This window comes from Leptinotarsa decemlineata, unplaced genomic scaffold (assembly GCF_025532065.1).
Source record: "Leptinotarsa decemlineata unplaced genomic scaffold, Ldec_3_MD MMD2_tig00000576_RagTag_RagTag, whole genome shotgun sequence".
NCBI classification, from domain to species: Eukaryota; Metazoa; Arthropoda; class Insecta; order Coleoptera; family Chrysomelidae; genus Leptinotarsa; species Leptinotarsa decemlineata.
The window spans coordinates 3,387,317-3,412,630 of NW_027412551.1; the positions used below are offsets into that span (position 1 = coordinate 3,387,317).

The following is a 25,314-nucleotide window of genomic DNA, read 5'->3' on the forward strand; positions in this document are numbered from 1 at the left end:
AGTTGGAAGAGTAGAAGAATTGTAGTTATTTCTTTTCATTACTTTCACCCATTTTTTTTCTCATCATTTTATGCTTTGTGAACCTAACTCACTTATGAACCAATGCGCTTTCTGTTTTCTCGTGCCTTTCCGCACAATTAAAATTAGCACAAGAATGCACCATATTAATATTCAAATATATCTCTAAAACACTTTTAAAACATACACAAACTAAACTCGATGAAAAAACGAATTGTTCCTACGTGAGCTGTCAGCTAAGAAAAAGTTGAAACTCAATGTTGCAAAAACAAGCAGAATGGATCCGATATGACATACATTTTCAATGTTGAATAAACTAATAAATTGTGATATGGGTACTCCATTTTCCTGAGAAAATTAAAGATCAATTAAAATTTTCTGTAATTATTCATTCATTTTTTTAAGAGTAAAGCCAGCAAACAAATAAATATACAATAATAAGATCGCTCGAATCCACGAATTGAGCATAAAAATGGACAATAATATTTGGCTTGATGACTGATATAGTAGAAGTTATATCTAAATAGAATTAAACGAGCTGTATTTTCAAATGGTTTTCGAATGCTCATGAACCCTAATAAAATAAATCAATGATGCATTCATGCCACCCACCAAAAATAAGAAATTCAACGTTACTGGTATATTAGCCATATTGTCATCCAGTCAGCCAGCGCCTTCTGTAGTGAATGTAACAATGTGCTCTTTCTAATGTCAATGGTTTCCACAAACTTTGTGTTTTTGTTAAAATAATTTCAAAATGAATGTTGAGCCTAGTTTTGTTGAAGCTGACTCCCGACAACTTACCAAGAGTCGATTTTGAAATGATTGATGAATTTTACTTGAAAAATGTGCAATACTTTGGTACCGAAATGAAGAATGAAAAATTGAAACGGTAGGTGGTATATTTAGTAGGTCCCTTTTATTTATATGACATTCATTTCAGACTTTATCTTTTATCGAAGAATGGAAAGTTTTGAGTTAATTTTTATTTTATCTTGGCCAAGGAGCAGTATGGTGACAGAAAAGAGAAGCAAAAATATGTACAGTGAAATGTAGAATTACTCCAGATCATATCAATCCAAAAATAACCTGAAAAAATATTTTTTGGAATGTAAACTAATGACACGAAATATGCAGGATCCCGCCGAGACCTACCTTTTACAAAAAAACGTTCCTTAACTAGATAATTATAACAGTTGTATTCACACCGAGTTGACAACAATAACAATAAAAATGGCGTCTGTCAAATTGAATCATCAGATCTGTGATTGGATATTAAAAAGCAATACACTTGGCACCTCCGCTCTAGACACGATCAATTTTATTGGTCAACAGACACGCGGCCAATTTAAATTCTTGCTTTTCGAATTATTCTTTTTCTGCAAATATAAAGATATTTTGGGACCGATTAGGCTTGATAAGTATAATATACCCCTAACTCGAACAGTTTATAAGCAAACCAGTATCATTTTCCATAACATGAAACAAACCCATTACAGGACATAATTAAATCCATCAGTACTGATGAGTAATAGATAAAATAACAAATTAAAAAAACATGTTCAATCTTGACATGATATATATACGTGTATAATATTACAATGATATACAATGCGGTCCATATGTATGGAATAAATTCATTTTTAGCATTATTATGTACTATGTGAAAAAATTGTCAATTTAAGAATAAAAATCGACCTGTTTCAGTTTTTTTTTCACATAGTACATAATAACGCTAAAAATGAATTTATTCCATACATATGGACCGCACTGTATAACTTTGAATAGAAAACAAAAGAAAGAAAACTGATAGTATAACTATTCATGGGAATACTGGGTAAAAATGATAATAATAACTGTCTCTCTTACAACACAAAAAAAAACAGGTTTGATATCACTTTAAAATTTCCCTGGCAACTTTTTTAAAACCCATTTTGATTATTTAGTTATCTCATTTCAGAGATATGGTTGAGTGGAATTGATTAAATTTTCACATTCATAAATCCCTAAATATCAAAACTAAACAGAATGATCCAAATTCCGATGGAAATTCAGGATTTTATGTAATATATTATACTGAATATACTGAAATGCACAGTCTAATAAATTTTAAAAAATCATGTCTTCAAATTGAAGTAATATTTAAGTTTGAAGTTTCTCAAAATTCTGATGTTATAAGCTATTCCAAGATCGGTGTTAGAATCAGTGCATCAAAAACCTTCAGAAATGTATAGTCTGGTTTTTGATTCTAGGTTTTCCCAAAAATGTATTGGATTGTATTATTCAAAATTCAATTCAATTTTACACATTTTACAGCAGTGCTTACGGATGTTTATTTAAAAAAACCTATGAATAACAGTAGTGAGATCATTCACAAATTTCTAGCTTGTATCCAACCTTTTCAACAAACTTCTGAATTAAATATCTTTCATCGACAGGATTCCTTCTAGGCAATGTCTATTTTGTTTTGTAAAGATACCATGTACCTTTCCAGTTCTTCGTTATTGCCAGGATGGACGATGACCTAGGAGGACAACTCTTTGGGAGGATATACAAAGGGTCACATGTGGCCTAATTGCTGTGGGCCTACACTCACCCTCCCTACTCTACAGATACAGATAAATATATTTCATTCTTTGCGTACCTGTGTATAAGATCTCTTCTGAAGGCAAGCATTTGTCCGGTAACGTATCGATGGTGGGACTGCCTGTTAGTGTCTCTACTGGTGGATTCTCTGTTCGGATCTCTGTTTTCTCTTGCTCCTCTAGAACTAGCTCTCGTTTCTCTTCCATCTTTGTCCCTATCTCTTGGTCTAGATTTTCTTCTACGCCTGCTGCCGCGGTTGACATGTTGGGACACATCACGTTGGCTTGAATTGTTATGCTCCCGACAACAGACGCAGCATTCACGTTTTTTGACTGGACAGTTTCAGGCTCATTTTGACGTTTTCTATCACGACTTTGCGATTTACCCATCGTCAAAGTAGTTCTAGAAAAACAAAAAGATTTAGTATTAGAATCCATAAAATCTTCAGCAAGGAAGTATTTATTCACAAATAGAGTTGTTACCCTATGTAAGCCCATCGGGCTTACAAAAAAAGCTGGAGATAATACTAATATTCATAAAAAATCAAAATTGTACACTTATATTTTGGGCAATAAAAATTAAAACTTCAAATTAAAAAATTCTTCTGAACATAATGTTTCTGAACTTCATAGTATTATTTGACACGCTATATTTTGTCTGTAGAATGTTACTGAATATATTATAACACTTGATCTTCATTTATTTTTGGTGAGTGTTGTGCTATTTCTAAGTTTGAGAATGGTTGATGAGTTTTTCTAAAATATCCCCTCTTTCTTTCATGTGCAATATCAAGTGTGGATACAGTGAGAATTTCTGATTTTTTGAATAAATTTCTGTATGTGTTTGTGTGACTCCCAACACTTACTGATGTGCTGGAATAAAATAAAAGAAAATACAAATAAGAAAAACAAGGAGGAAATATCTGAAATAATAATGAAAGCAAAACCAAAGAAACTCCAGCAACATGTGCCCTCTGTGGTGGTAGCCTCCCAGCTAATTATAAAGGTTGTGAACACTATCAGAGATCAACCAGAAACGCAAGGAACGCCCAAATCAAAATAGCTACATAAGAAATACTCAACAACAATCCCAGTTGGAAAATACAATCCTGCTAAGCAAATTCTTTAAAAAATTCAAAAATCTATTCTTTATCTTCATAAATCTATCAACTTATGCAACAAAATAGTACGTTTCGCAACATGTTTACCGTGTTTGTTAACAAAACGAAAGGAAAATGGTTAAGTTTCTTCGAATAGCCTAGTGGAATGCCAATGGCCTTCCCAGTCATAAAGAAGAAATTAGAATATTCTTGTAGATGAATTGAGCAGACATACTATTAGTCAGAGAAACACATTTTACAAACAACTCCTACTTCAGAGTGCCCAAATATTAACTCTACAATACAAATCACCCAGATGGTACAGCCCATGGTGGTTGAGCAATCTTTATCAAAGGATGAACTGTTGAAATATGAGGAAAATCATATTCGAACTAAATCAGTGCCAAAATTCATTGCTGGAGGCGATTAACCACGGCAAACACCCACTCTGGGGATCATACAAAAGGTAGAGAATTGGCACATTTGTTACACAATGAGAATTACTCTTTTCTTTCAACTGGTACGCCAACATACTGGCCTACTGATTCCGGAAAAACTCCGGATCTTCATAACAAATGTATTAGCTCAACCTACACTGATATAACAACAAACTATGACCTGCACATGAATAAGCACAGCAGTTATAAAAAGAAATGAACCCACACCACAATCAATCAATCAAACATTTATTGAATCAGTTTTCCTTCACAATCACATCAGACAAAAAACATAACATCATCATAAAATACTGGTTGATTCAACAGGTCAAACAAACCTAAAAAAGTCAATATAAAACATACATACAAAAAAGTTAATAAGCTACAATCAAATTAGGATTCAAGGAGAAACTCATCCAGAGAGTAGTATGCTTTTTGCAATAGAAAAATCTTGAGTCGCCTTTTAAAGACATTGATATTTGAAGATTTAATGTCCTCACATGGGGTGATTTTTTGATATTGTCAATCTACTATAAGGTTGGTGAAGTTGAGAGTTATTTCTGGTGAAATTTGTTAATTTCTAGGAATAATTTAAATATTGTTTTTCATATATGTATATCAGAGTTTGGTTCATTAGTTTACTACAGAAAGCCACAAAAGAAGCTAATCTTATAATAACTACTAAAAGAAACCTGAGTTATATTCCCCAGTCAATCAAGAAACTGGTAGCTGAAAAAAGAAGGGTCAGATCACTATATCAACGAACCCACATATCAGATAATAAAACAAAGTATATTCAAATCAGCACAAGCTAAAATCAAAACTAAAGAATTCATTGTTGGATTATTCTCCAGCTATATTGATAACCTATCAACTTGAGACAACTCAATATGGAAGCCGATAAAAAACAATAGGAAACCAGTACTAACAATTCGCAAAAACTCGACACACCCATGCCTATGGGGTAAAAGTTTAAAGGAGGAAGATGTACTCTTTGCTGAATATTTAGCAGAAGTTTTTTCACTGCATAATGACGAACAGGTGATAGAAGTACATCAAATCCTTGGAACCCTTACATGTACATAATAAACTAAAACTATTCACCCCAAAAAAGATTAAGGGTGTAATTCATACATTAAGCCGAAAAAAACACCTGATTTAGATTTGATAACTGCGACGATGATGGAAAAAATTACCAAAAAAAGGACTAGTGAAAATACTCTACATCTTCAATACAATACTCAGCTGAGTTTACTGGCCAAAAATATTCAAAATTGGACAGATGGCAATGATACTAAAACCCGGGTATAACCCTCTTGTCATCTCATCATATCGTTTCATAAGCTTACTGCCAAAAATATCAAAGCTTCTTGATTATTGAATGAAGTCAACGACCATCCAGATTGCACGAAAGGGTCATAACTGCTGATGAATCATGGGTACATTATTATGACATTGAAACCAAAGTCCAATCATCCCAATAGAAGAGGCCAGGAAAGCCAAAACTAAAAAAATAGCACGCCAAGTTTGATTAAATGTCACAATTTGGTCAATTAGTGTGGCGTAGTGCATCAGGAGATTGTGCCACATGGTCATAAAGCCAATTAAACTATTATTTTGAAATTGAAGTTATGTGTCGCGTCCGAGAAGCGCGACACCCGGTATTGTGGGAAAATAATTCATGGATTTTGCATTACGATAATGCTCACTCGTTATTATTTTTTGACCAAAAACAACACCCTAATCATGATGCAGCCACCGTATTCACCAGATTTGGCCCACTGCGACTTTTTCCTTTTCCCAAGATTGAAAAGACCCATGAAAGGACGGCGTTTTACGACGATTGAGGGGATAAAAACAGAATCGCTGAGACAGCTCAAGGACACACATAAATTTTCAAATAAATATTTTTTTGAGAAAAATTAAAATCCACCTTTTTTTTAACAGACCTCGTATATTTGTGGAGTAATGTACAGAGAGACATTTCACTACATTTCCCTTCTGAAACATCAAGTAACAAACTCACCCTTCCTTGGATGTATCGATATCTGACAATTTAGCCTCGGAGTCAGTGTTGCTCTTTGGCATCCCAAAAGAAATGCATTGCTTCAGAAGTGCCTGCTCTGCTTCCAGTGATTCCAAGGACTCAACACTTATTGAAGATAAGGAATCGCGGCGAGAAAGTTCTGGTTGAGAAGCATTTTGTTCAATCACATTTGGGTTACCTAAAATATGAAGATTGGCATTGAAATTGATTTATAGTTCTTCACAAGGTTATTGAATCAACTCCAAATGAGACAATGAGGGCAAATATGATCTTTTTTATTTGATTATTTTCTGATCAGTTCAAAACAAGATGTAAAAATAGTTTCTAAATATGAATTAATATTTATTTCATGAATATATTTGCGTTCTTTTGAATAAACTCAGTATCTACAGATATTTTGATTTGAGTGACAATCTGGTTTTATCCATGTTTCTTCTACAATAAATCGATAAATGTTCAGATGTTATATTTTCAGAATTCCTTTCCATCTTGATTATTCAAGTGACGAAAAAATTGAAATCAATTTTATTTTTTCACAATGTTTCACATGACTAGTGAAATTTTGGTCCTTATAACCATCTTCATCTTGTCTTATTTTTCAAATTTAGATAGACAGATATACAGATACTTTATTATTCTCTACAGATCATTTACATGTGTTAGTTACCTAAATATTTAAATGCATTTTCATAAAGTAGCTGCTAATTCCATTACACAAGTATAGAAATTTTTAATAAAACAGTATTTTTAAATATGTACACCAAGTAATTAATTGAACAAGCACAAAAAATTATACAAATATGTTACGAGTTAAGTGTAAACTTTTTATGCCGATTCTAATAACCAAAATCCTAACAATATATAATTTTTTTTGACAAGTGTATAGTTTTTCTTTACAAAAAGTTGACTTTAGAATTCTACTTTAAAATTATTAAAATGTTATATATTATAGAATAAAACAACAATAAAAATAAAAACAACAACAAAAATTAAATGACGCTCCGGGCGACTTCATTGATTCCAGTGGCGCATTTGCTTTTTCAGTTGCAGGAAAACCTGGAAAAACCTGCAGCACCAGGTGCGGAGCTAATTCTCTCAATCTCAATGCTAACAAAACACAATTAGTTAGATTTCATAATCGATAAAAACATTGCGTGCCTATTCAATTTCAAATTAAGAACATGTCAATTCTGGGAAAAGAAGAGACAAATTTTTTGGGAACTACCATTGATGCATGTTTGACATGGAAACAACACTATTCGAATTTAACGAGTAAAATTAATTTGTTAGGTTATCTCTTTAGAAACCTAACAGGTATCTTGAGAGATCAGCAACTTTTGGCACTATACCATACTCAAGTAGCTTCCAGACTGAGACATGGCATATGTATGTGGGGTAACTCGATTTCGATATCAAATGTAATCGTTGCGCAGAAGTTTATTTTGAAAATAATGGCCAAAGCCTTAAAAAGGGCCTCTTGCAGAAGTTTATTTAGACAATTTAACATTTTAACTCTTGTCAGCATGTATATATTCGAATTGTCAATTTTTGTCTTTAAAAACAAACATAAATTTATCACCAATGAAATCATACATAGTAGGAATACTCGTCAAAAATATAACTTCCACATATTGTAAATATAAGGTTACTTCTAATTCACCTTATGTGATGGGCCCAAATATCTTTAATAAGTTACCAAAAGATATTAAGGAGCTCAATAAAATTAATGAATTTACCTGAAATCTGAAAAAGTATTTAATTGATAGTTGTTTTTATAACCTAGACGAATTTTTCATATCATATATTTTTTTTTTTGTATTTTATATTATGTGTTAATTTTAGAGTGTTTTTATATTAATATGGACACTGCGTTTTCATGTGTTCTTCATTGCTGGACAAATCCTATACATACTTATATGTCAAACGGATAATCAATAAATAAATAAATAAATCATCTGAAGATCTTGATCTGCCAATGTGCTCTCTTTCATAAAACATAGAATCCCTGTACACATTTTTTCAAATAATAGTAAAACCGGAGCTTTTGCATTATCAACAAATTCGCTTGCAATTCAGTGTAGATGGCTTTGATAAATTCTTAACATGTTTAATAGCGAGTTATAATTTCAAAAACTTGGATATGTTCGAATGTCATTTAAAACTATCTTCTTTGATTTGACAATTTATAGGTAATTTACCATTTTGCTTCTAGCAATTCACGATTTTTACGACTTTCAGTGATTTCACTACCAACTAGAAATTTTTCAAAGGTCAAGTCATCCCTAAAAACCCCCCTAAATTATCTCTATTCATCATATATTTATGAATCTGCAGATGAATTTTAAATAATAAATGCACATTTTTAGAGGATAAAAATACTTCACAAATCAAATTTTCATATCATTCACCTATTCTTTATGTACCTAGATTATTGTTTTAGAAAATTACTTCAAAAAACTGCTTAAGAGATTTCTTAAATTTCTCTTTCTAAGCAAAAAACTAATAAAGAAAAAACCGCCCATTATCATACAGGAAATAAAGAACTTTCTCACGACACACGTTTCAATAATTAAGTTAAAAATCAGGAAGAGATGACTAGTCATCTCCAGGTGGTGAAACAGTGCTTTGGATCTGACGTAGGAAACATTTTTTTCAATACACTCATTACGGCAGAGATCACACAAATTTTGGAAAAACTTCAACTGGATGAAGCACATACAAAATCTTAGAGTTGAAGAATAGGCCTTACAATATCAGACTGCAACTAATGTAAATTTTCCTTGAAAATAAATAACTTACCTGAGTTTGAGGGAACACTATTCAAGGAATCCTCGGGCTGATTACTTGGTCCAGACCTGTTGATTAAATATTTTCTCAAGAACAAGATGTAAGGTAACAAATTGAAGAAAACTATTCAATGTTTGTATTGTTAGAACCAAACAGTAAAATGAATTAGTGGGTCAAAGAAATCAAGAATATGAGGGTATAGCACACATTTTTATGAAAAATGTGTAGTTGTAGATAAGATAAGCACAATAAAGTTTTACTACTCTATTTATTTTCCCAAAGATATTTAAGGAGATAATTATAATAATAATCTGATCAGATAAATTTGTTTTTATGACAAGATAATTATGGATTCCAAACACCATTTTATTGTACAAATATGTGACCAAAAATGATGAAATGAAAACAAGTCAAAGGATTTTTAAAAAAATTGAATTCTTACATTGTAAAAGAGACTAAAGTGTCTTTAGTACTAGAATTATTTTATAATATTAGTTTCAAATTTGTTCAAAACTTCGCGCACTATTCCAAATTTTTCTATCACATACCTTTTCAATCCAGCAACGCTTCCATCAACAGTTAAATCGCTCAGGCTGCTCCTTAATGAAAACTGACACGGACTGTTTTCGACTGCATAATTTTCCACTTCATCTCTCACATTCAAATAAGGTGGTAACGAATTGTCTCTCCTATTTATATCCCTGACTTTTGAGGCTTCAATGTGATTCAAATTACTTGTAGGGTTGTACTTTATTGTAGAATTAGTCTGAATGTTCCTTCTCGGCAAGCAAGACGGCAAAGACTTGGCAGGAGCTTTGGGGGGTTCTTTTTTAGGTTTTGGCAAAGCAGACTGAATACATTCTGCTAGAATGTTGTCATTATCACCTGAAATTATAAAATGTAAGTCATAATAAAAACCGTTGAAATTAGTAATAGGAAAAGTATTTATGAAAAAAAAACTCCTTAACAAGATTTGGAACAAAACTAAACAAACATATGAGTACAGTGTGACACACTTAAAACGAAGACATCCCTGAATTTTAATCATTTCTGGAAGCAGAGATTTGATTTTATGCTTAGCGTAGACCTTCCCCAGGGGAGCGTTCTCGGCCCCTTAATTTTCTTATTGTTCATCAATAACCTTCCTGATTACATAAATGATGGAGAGGTTTATATGTTCGCAGACGATACATCTATAATAGTATCCAGCCCAGATACAAATGAGCTACTCAGAAAAACAAACAACGTTATTCTTCAATTTGATAATTGGTGTGAAAAGAACCGCTTGATTATAAATTATTCCAAAACCGTTGCGTTTCAATTACAGAGATCCAAAACAGGAAAATTTTCCACTGAACAACTAAACATTAATAATCAGACAATAATATTTCAAGAAAGTTGCAAATTTCTAGGTACAACTGTTGATAGCAATCTCAGATTGCTCAGATTGCACCCCACTTTGACTATTGCAGTACATTACTCTATTTTGTGAGCAATGAACATCTAAACAGATTACAGAAGCTTCAAAACAGATCCATGAGGGCAATATTAAGTTGTAATAAACGCACATCTGTGGAATACATGTTAGAAACACTGTCTCTTATGTCTGCTAAACAAAGGATAACACTAAATATGCTAATATTTATATTTAAAATTAAACACAATATGTTGCCAAATTATCTGAGTGATCAGTTGACCTATACAAGTAGTATTCATACACACTCCACTACAAATAGAATAGGAAATTTTTATGTCAATATATGATATATATATATATATATATATATATATATATATATATATATATATATATATATATATATATATATATTTGTGTATTTTATAAGTGACTGACTGTACTATGAAGAGCATTATTTGCTAATAAAGAGTAATAATAATATGAGGGAACAGAGTATAGTATTTCCAATTAATGTTGTAGCCTAATTTTGTATGTCATATCAATACAATGAGATTTTAATATAATGTTATGAAACACTTCATAAACTTTTGGGAATTTTTTTCAATCTTTCCCACTTTTCTCACCTGTGGTATTTAGAATATAATAGGTTAGATGGTTAGATGATTGCTAATACATATAGTAAATTATGGACTCTCCGGCGATTCACCTCGACCGATTTATTAATTCTTAGTATGTTTTCACATTTCTTTGCTAGTTTCAAATTTTAAAGAAAACTTCATAGTGACACGATTTCTGATACATAATTATCACACTGGCTTACTGAACAATAATTTTTGAAATCAAAAGTCATTTCAAAATAACGACCTATTTCTATGAAAAAAAAATTACAATAAAATCAACGACACCAATTGATATTTTTCTACGGTTGGAGTTTTCAATTGATAAACCTATATGTCGCGCGCACCTTGATCTGATTGATGATTATAATAACAATAATAATAGAATTTATTCATCAATAAAAGATTATACAAAAATTATACATACAAGAGTCAGTCTCACGATATAAAATTCTTCAACATTATAAAATACTCTTTCAAGAAGGAAATTTCTCAATTCAATTTTGAATAGAATATCATTCAGATTCACATCTATTAATTTAATACCAATTTAGAGATGTACTTGGTATGCAATGCTTCCAATCTGATGGTATATAATTTCAAAGCAGGAAAACTCCAATTATAACAAGAACCATTCAACTCACCTGACAAGTTGCTGCTATCATCTGATAAATAATCCCCTCGTCTGGAACCAACTTTAGATTCATTCAATTCTGACAGAACACTCAAGTCCGAAATAGATCCTGTCCGACTTAATCTTACAGGGGTGTCTTCGGTACAATAAGCTCTTAGAGTATCACTTTGATCCATGGACAAGTCCTGCTGTCCTTCAAAGTGTTGTTTCAAATCTTTTGGACGAGGTAACACTTGTGTATTAGAAGATAATGGAACGTTTTGATTTGGAGGTGTTTTGGTGTATTTGAAATTGGAAAGTGGAAGTTTAGAAGAACTGGAAGACGTGCTTGAATTAGTTTGGTTGTGCCTGAAACAGGAATAGATATCAATTTCGGGGAATATCAGTCTATCTACTGTAACTAATCGACACTGGTTTACTTTCACTGGTTGTAGGTAATATTCACAATATGGTATCAATAACAAAAAAGTTTCATTGAAAATAAAAATCTTTCCCACCTGTTAGTTGGCATCCCGATGCTAATACAGTCAGCTAAAATGTCTTCATCCCCATCGTCCTCAGATTCCACAACAAATTCATCATTGGTATCAGAGGCAGCGGCATCTTTTTCAGAATCTTTTTTCTCCATCTCATCTTTCCGAGCCTCGTCCTCTTCTTGAATAACGTCATTATGTTTGATTGAATTCCTCTGAAAAAATGTCCCGCTCTCAAATTATAAAATTTATTATATTTAATATAAAAAGCAACCAAATAAAATGAACTCAATCAATATCTTAGAAATACACGTGAACAAGTCGATTTTTCATTAAAAGGCTCTTTTCTGGTTTTCATGACTCCATCACTTGCATCACCCCAGTCATGGTAAGAATCTTACAAAAATATTTCAAAGGAATCAATGGTCAAGTAAGTTGTCTCGTCATTGCCCTTTGAATTTTTTTTCGCAGTAGTCAATAACTTACATAGTTAATTAAATGTAGAAACTAATAACTACTCGTATCCGTACAACAATAAAAGAATTTATCATTTTGCAGTATATCTGGAGTAATTTTTGATGGTACTTGCTTAGATTTCTTGTGGGGAATCCATTTCTTGGTTCCATGGCAGAAAATATAATAAAGACTAATGAAGAAAAAAGAATTAAAACTTTATGTTTTTTACTACTTTTATTTGTAACTAACGTTACTGCAGTCTCGTCCTATAAGGACATTTTCAAACGTATACATTAATGTATAAGCAGTGAAGCAGTTATTGATGATATTTCTCCAATACAAAATTGTAGTATCAACAGTCATTTGCCATGGTTTGATAACGAAGTTCACTGTAAAATTAAGAATCGTGATAAGGCATACAGAGCCTTCAGAAACTGTTCAGATGTGGAAAAACAAAATAAATGGGAAACATTCAAGAAATTGAGAAATGATGGTATAGAAACAACTCTAAATAAATGTGGAAAACTCTCAAAAAACTAGTTAAAGGCGATGACATTGACTTTCCAAATTGTATACAGTTTGGGAAAACTGGCGAACTTATATTACTGAGAGATGATTTTGAAATGTCAGATAACTTCAACAGTTATTTAGTTGAAAGCATAAATGAAATAGTGGATAGTATTGACTATACAGTCATGGTGCAGTAAAAACTATATAATAATATAATAAAAAAATAAAATAAAAACTATTTATACAACACTTTCTCTGAATTCAGATTGCTTTCGTTAACTGACCTATGTAAAATTATAATTTCCTTGGTGCAGTGTACATGAAATCATTAACTCCAAAATATTGAAACAAGTTTTTGAGACTATCGGTCATCCCTCTTGAAACTGACCAAATGCCTGAAAGATTGAAAACTAGTACTATTGTTACGATACTCAAAATTCCTCATACCATTAAAGCTAAAGAATTCAGAGCAACCAACACTTTACCTCCGATTCAAAAGGTACTAGAAACAGCAATTTATAATCAACTAATGGAATATATTAAAAAAAAACGACATTTTAATCAACAATCAATCGGGATTTCGCCAAATGGACTCGTGTGACTCTTCAGTGCGACCATCTTTAAGTAAATTTGAAACTGAACTGGATAATAATAAGTTTGTTGTGGCAGTGTTCCTTGACCTCAAAAGAGCATTTGAGGCCATTGATAGGTCTATACTACTAGCTAAATTGAATATATATGGAATAGAGGGCACAGTGTACAATTGGTTATCTAATTATTTGACCAACAGAAAACAACGGGTAAGAGTGAAAGACATATTCTCTTGTGAAATTGACAATGATGTTGGGGTTTTCCAGGGTAGTGTTTTGGGCCCCCTTCCATTCATACTAAATTAAAATGACATGCAATTGTTTGTTGATTGTGAATTTATAAACTTTTTTGCTGATGATACTCAGCAAAAAAGTTCATAAATGTTTTACAATCAATTAGCAAGTATTTGAGTTTGAATAAATTGAAATTGAATGTGTCTAAAAGTCAGGCTATGATATTCACAAGTAAATACAGATATGATACCATTAATATTAATAGCCTTAACCTAAACATCAATAATGAACAAATTGAAATTGTATCGAATATCAAGTATTTGGGCTTCCAGTTGGATAACTTTCTGAACTTCAATACCCATTTCAATTATTTTCATAAAAAAATTTCAAAAAAACTTTATTTTTTCTCTCGTATAGCCCAGGAATTATCAACCGAAACAAAAATCACGGTATATAATTCAATTATTCAGCCGCATTTTGATTATTGCTCATCAGCCCTGTTTTTGTTTGATCTTACTAAGCTGAATATGCTACAAAAACTTCAAAATCGTGGCATGAGAATAATTCTGAGAACTAATCGTCTCACCCCCATAAGATCTATGTTAGCAACGCTTAATTGGTTCTCAGTCGAAAAAAGAATGCATTATTTCACAATGATTTTTGTATATAAAATATTGAATAACCTGGCTCCTGTTTACTTTCATACATTTATAATATTGAATAGAGACATTCACACTTATAACACTCGGGGTAAAAATGACATTCACATTAGCAGCACTGCTTATCGCAGTACTATGAACTCATTATTTTTCAAAGGTTTCCAAGAATTTAATAAACTACCAGACTTCATTAAAACATTATCATCGTTGAATTTGTGTAAAAAACAATTGAAAGAACTTAAGATGAAATAGATATCATACTGAAAGCAATTCTTGTAATTTTTGTAATTCTACTAATTCTATTATTAAAATTATGATTTTCTTATATTATTGTTGCATTGTATTTCTTTTTTTGTGTTTGTCTAATGTTGTATATATACACCGTTGATTTAATTGGGATATATATGTATATTAGGGTTACCTATTTTAAATAAAGATCTATCTATCTATCTATCTATTTATTGGCATGTAGCGATATGAACCTCGAAATGGCTATATAAAAAATGAATAATGATCTAGAAGGTGTCAGCAATTATTTGAAAACGAATAAACTAAAACTGAATGTATTGAAAACGAAAGCAACCAAATTTAAATACAGGCAAATAGACTAAAAAATTATGAACCCTAGCACTGATGATGAAAGAATTGAATTAGTGAATTCAACTGAATATCTGGGATTCCTTATGGATAACACTCTATCATTTGATGAACATTTTGAGTATATTCATAAAAAAATTAATCTTTTTCTCTAGATTTGCTAGTAATCTTTCAATCGAGTCAAGTATCACAATTTACAAGTCAACTGTTCAGCCACACTTTGACTGTACTGTTCCTCTATCCTATATCTATTCAATCAGAATAACTTGTCTCAACTCCAAAAACTTCAGAATCGTGATATGAGGATCATTTTGAAGTGCCGTAGAGATACCCCTATTATTACTATGCTTAATGTTTTAAAATGGCAATCCATTTCCCAAAGACTATTATATTTCACAATGATTTTTGTATACAAAATATTGAACAATTTAGGACCATCTCATTTCAAACAGTACATTGTCTTTCATCATGATATTCACCACCACTTCCCTTGAAATAATAATAATTTATATATAAACAGAACAAAAAACAAAAACGCCGTGAATTCTTTGTTTTTCAAGGGTTTTTATCGGTTCAACAAATTACCAAATGCAATTAAAAATAGCCCATCTCTGAACATGTTCAAAAACAAACTGAAGAAATTTGTTTTCAATGTACAAGTATGATATGTATTATGTGTTTGTGACCTGTAGATACAATTTTCTTTTTTGAGATATTATCATGCCTCTCTTATTTATCAACTTCAGAATGTATTCATCTAATGTTTGTCATATATTTTTTAAATAATTCCAATATGTAACAAATTTGTAACAAAAATATTAGAAATATATTTAAATTAGGATTTTCCTATTTCAAATAAAGATTATTACATTATATAATGTATACATTAATGTATAAGTTTGAAAATGTCCTTATAGGATGAAACTGCAGTAACGTTTGTTACAAATAAAAGTGATAAAAAACATAGAAAGTTTCAATTCTCTTTTCTTCATTATGATCTCCTACCATGTAGTAACTGCTACATACATCAATTTATTGATAAAGACTACTCTGAAGAGAATTTCAAGGGCTTCAAACGATATTCTACACCCCCCCCCCCCCCCAATGGCTCCAAAATATTATGGGGTGATTCTCATCTTTGTTTGGGGTGAGAAAGTCATAAGTAGTGAAAAAAAAGTCTTTTAATCAAAAATTGGGAGGTTCCTGCGAAGATGAAAAGCATATTAATAATTTCAAAATCTCCTGTTCTCTAATTAAAGCCCAAACACTGTAAATTACTGCAATCTCACAACTGAAATGAGTATAAAAAAGAAACCAAACCTGTTCATCTGTCTCTTCATGATCATCAATAGTCAAGCTACTCAAACTCGTGGCTGTCGAAAATTGAATTGGTGTACTTTCTTCTTTGAACTTCGTAACATTATCCTCAAAAATACCAGGTTTTGGAATAGATCTAACAGCATGATGTGTTTGGCCTTCAGGTATCATTCGGGATTTAGATGTAGAAGGAAAATCTAGTGATGTCTGCCTTGTTCTAGGACTTGGAGGAACAGTTTGAGTTGGTGAATCTGGTAGCTCACTAGGAGAGACGATACCACTTGGCAGGCGACTGAAAATCGTAAAGATATGTATTTAGAAACTTATTTTTACTGAGCCTAACAATCATTGTTCAGTGTCCATTTCATATTTGTTATGTATTCTATGTGTTTACATAGAACATGTAAAAGTTGTCAAGAAGATTTTTTGTATCTTAGAACAATAAAGTAAAACAAGATAACACTCACCTGAAATCTGATACCACTGAACTTCTATCGTCATGTATAGAATGTTGTTCTATGCTATCTAGAGAAGCCAGAGAGCTAGACCTTGAAAACATCAAGGGAGTTTCCTCAGCGTAGTTAACAACTCTCTCGAACTTTACCGCCTTAGTTTCGCCTGGATTTTTTGGCGACACTTTTTCATTTGATTTCAAACGGGGTATACTTTCTTGTTTTGAGGGTGGGCTTTCATCAACCTTGGATTCCTTAAGGTTTTCATTCGCCGGAATGGACGTTAGAGAACCGAAGCTACTGACCCGAGAAAAATATCCCGGAGTGCCTTCTTCAGCATAGTTGACTGGCTTCTCAGGAGACAGCAGTCCCGAACTCAGTTCAGACTTTGGTATTTTATCACATAATTTGGAGTGTGTTTCTAATTCCGAAATATCCTCTATAGAACACCGATCTTTTTCTTCCGCGTTTTGGTTTGTTTCTTTCTTGATTTTCGGCCGACACACGTCCTGCTTATCGTTGTCTATAACTGGTTTCTCGTCTACTCTCAGGTCAGACATTGAAGTCGCAGTGGAGAAATTGAAAGGTGTTTCATATGGTGTATCTTCAGTGCAGTATGTCTTCACAGTGTCTTGAACATACTCTTGCGGTTCGTTTTTTGTTATTTTGCTACAAATTTCAGAACCTGAATCGTCTTCGGCATATCTCAAAGAATAATCAGTTGGTTGATCAAGATCAGTTTCTGCGTACATACTAAAATTTTCTTTCTCAGTCTCTTGATTACTGTACGAAAACTCGTGTTCTTCATTGGATGATACATTGTTGGCATCACTAGTTGGTAATTTTGTTTCCGAATATTTCTTGCTATAGTCTATAGGTTGATCGCTTACATCAATTTCATCTTCGTAAGAACAATCGGAAAACTTATTTCTCACAGGTATGTAATTAGAAGAACCGTTATGTTTATTGATATTGATGTAGGGCAAACTAGAGCTTCCATAATTATGTTGCATCCTTTGTGTCAACCTAAGATCACTGGTATAGCTTGTGGATGGCTCGTTCAAGTTCAGATTAACAAAATTGCTACACAATTGAGATTCATCTAAAAAATGGGACTTTGAACTAAGTTTGGACTTGCCTCGAGAATCTTGAGGGAAATCTATCATCTCATCAACTTTGTCATATTTTCTAACCGGCGAATCTTTTTCGATATTATCGTACGTCTCAGACAAGCTCTGATCCAAATCTTGAAGCAGGGCCTTCTGTTTCCTTGCCCCCAAAGTTGGCAACATTGGCAAATCCAGAGAAAGAGCTGTAGAGTCTAACTGTGGCTGCAAAACTTGCTGCGGCTTGGCATTAAGTAAATTCTTCAATGCCGCACTAGACCCCATTGCAATCATTTTATGTTTAGAATGATTTAGGCTTCGCAGCATGCTTGGAGCGCCCAGTTCCCACAGAATTTCCTGATCTGTTGCACACTTTGCTGACAGGTTCCACAGAGTACCACAAGCGTTACTGACAATAGTCAAACTAGGCGACTTTAGTTGTTCCAACAGTATTTGCAAGCAATTATGTTTCCGAAGTATTTCTCTGTAATCCTCCCTGACCGCAATTTGACTAGAAATGTTTCTCAAAATTCCACCAGAGTTTTCAATGATTGCCATAGATTTTGAGGGAGTTTTGTAGGTTAACATATTCACCAAAAATCCCAATGCGTTTTCGACGGAACAAATTTCAGACTTATTTTCTGTGCAGTGGGCAGAAAGATTCCATAAAGCTGATAAAATCGACTTCAGAGTATTTTCTTTGTTATCCAGCATGGCAGCTTTCATAAGACCCGTCACAGCACCTACTTCTCTCAGAATTTCCTTAGAAGTGGAATCAGCTCGCCATGAGAGATTCCTCAAAACACTTGCCGTTACCTGTAAATTAATACAAGTCTTTGGAAATTCGATCAACACACTTTTGAATATGTATCATAGTAAAATGTTATAACATTTCAGATGTCTCATCATAATTGGTTACCTGTAAATTAATACAAGTCTTTGGAAATTCGATCAACACACTTTTGAATATGTATCATAGTAAAATGTTATAACATTTCAGATGTCTTATCATAATTGGTTACAGCATTTCAGCATAAAAAATAAAACACTATATAGAATATATAACATGAGATCTTATTTGACTATGGATGGGTTTAAGGTGTAATGTATGAACTGAATTCTCTTCTCCTCTATTTGAATGAATGATAACTAAAGGTATCTGTATAGCTAGTGAAACTGATAACGTGAGATAGGACCAAGTGTATAATCACCGTCAATATATTAAAAACCAACCTACTGTGTGCATTCTCTCATCCCTTCAGTGTTTTTGTTTTATAGAAAATGCAGTCTCCTTATCAGCTTCCAATCGTTTTGCTGATATTGACTGTACCCAATGAATATATGAATATAAATTTAACGTTTCACTTCGCAATTTCATTTACACAGATTGATGAAGCTGCATAAATGATTCGAAATTTGAAGAATACTATTGTAGATTCCTTCTTATACATTCACTATTTTAATCTATTAATTTTGTTATTAAAATTTGTATACAGTTTTAGACAATTATTTGTGGTCTTAGTACTTCATTCGACATTGTATACTTATTGTATCACTTATGAATAGAATAGGATAGCATAGAATCGATGCTAGAAATCTCTTACATGTTTTGACTTTTGAGAGTAGCCGTTCATAGGGGTATAACAAACAGCTGGTTAATAAAAAAACATATTTCAACAGATTTTTTCAACTTTCAATCTGATGACAAATAAGTTCAAATGTTGTTTATTCGAGTAAAGGAATAATAAAGTTTGACCAGTTATTGAGAATATTTTCTATTTAGTGTCTGACCAAGATAAGGAGGGACAGCATGGGAATATTTGAGACCGTAAGATATACAAAATCAGTTCAATAAACCTTTCTCCTGAAGTACGAAAAATCACTCACTAGCAGCGCTAGTAATTCGGTAGGGACAAACACTGCCTATTCCTCATATTAACATATGGTAAAGTACGATTAAAAAAGAATGTCTTTAACAGAAGATGTTTCTGGAGCAAAACTAAAATTTGCAACTGTAAAGGATAACAATGTTGTAACATTAAAACGTTGGCTTGCATGCCGTAATTCAAAAGTAACTGGAAAAAAAATAATTAATAGACAGGTTAGTATACAGACTCTAGTAAAAGAGTAGCGGTAGATTCAAACGGTAGATAGATAGATAAATAATATATTTGTCTCTTTAGGTTGTTCTTACAACATGAGATATGCCAAAAAAAAAATGAAAAACAAACAACAAATACAAACACATTAATAATAGTCAATTTCACATAAAAAGTTAAAACATATTGGATGAATACATATTAAAAACAGTACATATAATGCATACTACATAGATGAAAATGAATCAGCCACACTTTTGAATAAAATCGTCTAAAGTATAAAATGCTCCTTGGATTAAGAACTTTTCAGTGTATGTTCAAAAGTTTTTATTTTTGTTTCCGATTTCATGCTTTCAGGCAATAAGTTGAATAAATATGCCCCTGCATACAGAGGTGATTTTTTGTGATGTGATCTGAGTATGGGATGTAAGTGAAAGTTTTTTTTTTCTCATATCGTATCTGTGGTACTCACTGTTTTTGTTTAGTTTTCCTTTATTTAAAAAGGTATACGACAGTAATTTATACAAATAAATAGATGTGAATGTTAAAATATTGTTATTTGTGAAGGTGTTCCTACACGATTCTCTGTAGTCTAAATCATATATCATTCTGATGAACTTTTTTTGTATTCCAAAGACTCTGGATGTTTCTGTGGACCTTCCCCATACTATGATGTTGCAGCTGATGGTGCTATATACCAGTGCATAATATAAATTAATCGAGTAAGGTCTATGAAAATTTGAGTTGCGTGCATAGAAAGCATAATATAGTTTATTTAGTTTTTTGCAAATAGAATCTATATAGGTAATTTAACTATAAAAAATTTACTATTAATTTCATGTTTAGAGCATACATATGAATATTCATTTATTTTTTGCACTGTTGCACTCTCCTCGAAGCATGTATCCATTTCTTATATCTAATCTCATTAATATGAGGTTTTATAAATGGTATAAAAAATACGTTTCCTTCCAGATATCGATTATCTGACGTACAATTCACAAAACAGCAATGCTTTGTTGGCATTATATTAGCACAAAATAATTTTTAATATCAGATTAATATTTTTAGATAATGAATTAATATATATAATATATAATGTTAATTATAATAACACTGTTTTATATGTGAATAGTTCATGTTTATCCCTAATACTAGTGCTGCCTCTCTTGATACGTTCGCTTCAGCAAATTTGACGACAATTTCACTGATTGAACATGATTAGAATTTCCTAAAATTTGAAGCTGCAGGCGACTATGTATCTAGTATGATTGAAGAGTTTCCCAAGCTAGCCTTCCTTATCTTAAACACACTGTATCAGATGATCAAGACAAGTAAACCAAGTGAGTTTAAACCCTTAGCAGAATTTTCAACAACTCAAGACGTTTAAATAACAAAAATGATCGAAATAACTGTTGATTTTTGAAATTCAACTTATTAGTTTTCTACATCTGATAATCTAGTAATCGACTGAATAAAAATTAGTCCTTAATTACAAAGTCATCAATGAGAATAAGTATAACAATAGTTCAATTTACCAAGTAGACAACAGTTCTAATGACTTGGCAATTAGGTGTTAATGTTTGAAATTTTCAACGACGAATGAAACTAATATGGATTTGTAATTCATATCAAAATAAAACTATTCTAAAATTTTGATAAAACTGTTAAACAAATCATTTCTCTGAGAAACACAATTTCAAGATCTACAAAAACATTTTTTCTAAAAATCTAAAGTAGCGTAATACCTGTCGCAACTCATCACTAGGACTCTGCAGCTGCACCACCAGCGCCCTCATAAATTCCCTAATGGAACATAGTAAAGCTTTGTTGCCGCTGTCACCGAATGTGAGGTTTGTAAGGGCCATACAAGCATACCTACGCATCAATATACAGTGGGATTCTGTTGTCGTGCTACCGTGCATTGTATGTTCCACCTAAAAGAGTGCAAATTATTCAAGAGTGCAAATCTAAAAATTCACCACTAATAATACTTCTTGTGAGTTTAATGAAGCAGTATCTATAGAATAATTGTGCAAATTTCAGAGAAGATTCCGTTCAATTTCATTATTAGAAAGTGAAATATATAGATTTGCTTATTCAACTTCAAATAGTTTGGATGAATATATTTTTTTCCTCAATCCAAACTTATTGAGTCAAAGACTGGCACTCATTTTGATGATGAAGAAAACTACGAAATAAAGAAATTCATTTTACGGAGGTGAATCAAATATGAAAGGGATTTTTGTTCATGAGTAACTGAAGTTGGCAATACAATACAGGTCACGTGCTTCTAGCCTTACTGTCTAGGGTCATTAGGGTCATCATCAATGTCGGAGCGACAAATACACACTTCTATTGAGAAGCGCATAATCATACAATATTTTGTTCATGAAGGAATCAACTGACAGAAATTTTTCACAAATTACTTGAACAGTTTGGGAATCAGGAATCAATGTAACAGAAATTGTTAGCAGAATGCCTGATCAAATGCCGTCAGAGACTTTTTTGCATTTATTGGGTAAAATATACAAAGACATTACTCACCAATGAACCAAAAGAATTTAAAATATCAACCCGGACCAAAAACAAGTTCAACTTAGCTATGATGTGAAACAATATGGCGGGATTAAAATTAATGTATTTGGCTGATCTTTCAGGATAGCCTGTTTGAGATTTTTCTTCAGATGGAAAGCAGATAAATTGAGATACTCCGAAGGGATATTATTTAGCATATAAGCTACCAAATAGGAGAAGGATGTCCCAAAAAGTGAAGTATGATGAACAGGAATAGTGCATTTTATGTTTCTTAGTTTTCTGTTGTAGATAAACTTGCTTCAAACTTTTCTCAAGGTATGTTTTGTGGAATTATCGTTTACCCAGACTTTACTGCACAGAACAGTACAAAACTTTCAAAGTACCAACTTTTCAACATGGCGACTACACTTGCAGTTTTCACATGATAAAAAGGCCTATTGTACTAATGTAAAGTACATTTACTATTATTTGTGTCACACTGAGTGTTTTTTTTTTGTTGTCATTTTTCTACTTATTATCGTATATTTGTGTTCCTATACTATGATAACAATTTCAACCAACCTCTACCAAAGAAGCAATTGTATATATTCCTCCAAGTTGACATATTGCCTGCCGATGCCCTTCATCAAAGGATAATTTCATTAGATGTGCAACAGTCTGAACAGGATGTTTATCACCATCTGAAAATAATTTAAGGTTGCTTTGAAATGATGAATTTTCATAATCCTTTAAATTACCTTCTGAAATTGAACTACTACTTTCTAAAGGTTCATACTCTGTATTATTCCTAAGAGCATCTGTATACGCTCTGCACTGTTCTGTGAGCTTCAATACTCTGACTTCTCTTTTTCGTAGTTTCTCGTCCGTTTGCGAATTAACTAAATTATGTAATGCTTGTGCGGCTTTTCTTCTTGTATCTCCATCTCTGTCTGATTGGACTAATTTAACTAATAACGGAATACAACCTGAAAAAATATTCTCTTTATGATTCAACTCTAATTGGGGATGAAAAGTGAGCTAATTTAAATAAATTGCCAGTGAATCAATTTTTCAATAGCAGAGATAGTAGGCCAGGTATGAACAAAAACAATATTTAGAAAAAATTATCAAGGTATAACAAACTTGTCTATAATCATATATAAAATATTGAAATTAGCCATTTTCCCTAGCTAATTTTTATCACACTTTCATAAAGAAATGCAAATACATTGCAGCTTCTTCCTTTCACAAATCACTTTCGAATGTATGAGGTCTGTTCAAAAAATAAGGTGAAATTTCATTTTTCTCGAAAAATATTTATTTACTCATCAATTTCTATTTTTTCCCCTTCGAAGGGGACTTGTGCCAGCGTTATTTGCAATCCTCGAATCAGTTCTGATATGCACTTTGAGACCTCTCAGCGATTCAGTTTTAATGTCTTTCATTGTCGCTTTCATGGGTTTTTTCAATCTTGGTGGCTGAGGGATTCCCTTGTTGTTTTTGTACAAAAAATTATGAACAAGCAATGACGAATTGTTTTTCCACAATACTGGATTTTTTTTTCGTTTAGCTTATCACATGCTTAGTAGTGTCTAACTCTCTTGCAACAACTCTCACTACATGGCATCCTGCTGCTAGTCTTTTACATAAGTAGTCGACATTGGAATCAAATTTTAGATTTTCATCAATGAAGAGCGCTAAAAATTTGTTTTTCTCCAAATTTAATTATCACATTTTCCAAGTGTACTTTCCCTATGTTACATCTAAACGTGACCACATTTGTTTTGTCGATGTTGAATGATAAAAGACTGGAATCACACCAGTCTTTCACCCTTCTTGTGTCGACCATGATTTGATCAAGTACATTTGAGGCAGTATTGCTATGCCAGAGGATAGTGGTGTCGTAAGCAAAACATGTGAATTTACCACTTATGGACTAAGTCATTGACATAAATGAGAAACAACACCGGTCCTAAAATGGAACCTTGTGGGACCCCACCGCCAATGAAAAGTTCCTCCGATGAAACTCCATTTAATAGAACATTCTGCCGCCGATGAGAAAGGTACGTTTCAAACCAAAGTAATGCAGATCCTCTAAATCGAAGGCTTTGGTAAGATAATACTCCATAATGACCAGAAGACTATTTGGCAACAACTCCTGATGCACGGTAATCGAAGAAAAGAGTGAGCAAATCGTTGATATAGCATGGGTATGGATATGATGGTCAAAACTAGGGCTCAATCATCACCAAGACTTTAACGATGCCCCAGCCCAGACTTTTTCCCAATTTTTGTGGATTGGAAGAAGTCCTGACACGAGTGCATGGAAACTCTTTTGAAAGCGACAAATAAAAAAAAATTAAAACCAAAATTTTCTATACAGTGCATTTCTTATTTAATATCACCCCTTTCATTATTTGAAGGGGTCAACTCAAAAAATTGAAATTTGGGATAATGAAATTAATGCATGAATACTTTATTTTGAAGTAAAATTGACAGATGAAACTTTCAAGATGACGACTGGGCGTCATCTGGGAAAAAAATTAAATGAAAAGGGGGTCTTGTGACACAAAATAAAGTATTCATGCATTAATTCAATTATCCCAAATTTAAATTTTTTGAGTTGACCCGTTCAAAAAATAAAAGGGGGGGGACATTA

At 32.3% G+C, this 25,314-nt stretch overlaps 1 protein-coding gene across 5 annotated transcripts in view; it reads right to left on the reverse strand.

Moving 5' to 3' along the window:
- The window catches only part of LOC111505255 (uncharacterized), a 95,315-nt gene that overhangs the window by 15,049 nt on the left and 54,952 nt on the right, over nt 1-25,314 (reverse strand). For all 5 annotated transcript variants that reach the window (XR_012465243.1, XM_074174282.1, XM_074174280.1 and 2 more), the window contains 11 exons: nt 23,414-23,641; nt 23,238-23,356; nt 21,887-22,075; nt 16,949-18,855; nt 16,485-16,773; nt 12,143-12,333; nt 11,656-11,993; nt 9,523-9,859; nt 8,987-9,042; nt 6,167-6,365; nt 2,663-3,006 (listed from right to left, as the gene is read on the reverse strand). Coding sequence is in view for 4 of the 5 variants with exons in the window: in XM_074174282.1 (XP_074030383.1) it covers nt 2,663-3,006; nt 6,167-6,365; nt 8,987-9,042; nt 9,523-9,859; nt 11,656-11,993; nt 12,143-12,333; nt 16,485-16,773; nt 16,949-18,855; nt 21,887-22,075; nt 23,238-23,356; nt 23,414-23,641 (4,197 nt within the window). In the remaining variant the exon portion in view is untranslated. The remainder of the gene's footprint in view (nt 1-2,662; nt 3,007-6,166; nt 6,366-8,986; nt 9,043-9,522; nt 9,860-11,655; nt 11,994-12,142; nt 12,334-16,484; nt 16,774-16,948; nt 18,856-21,886; nt 22,076-23,237; nt 23,357-23,413; nt 23,642-25,314) is intronic.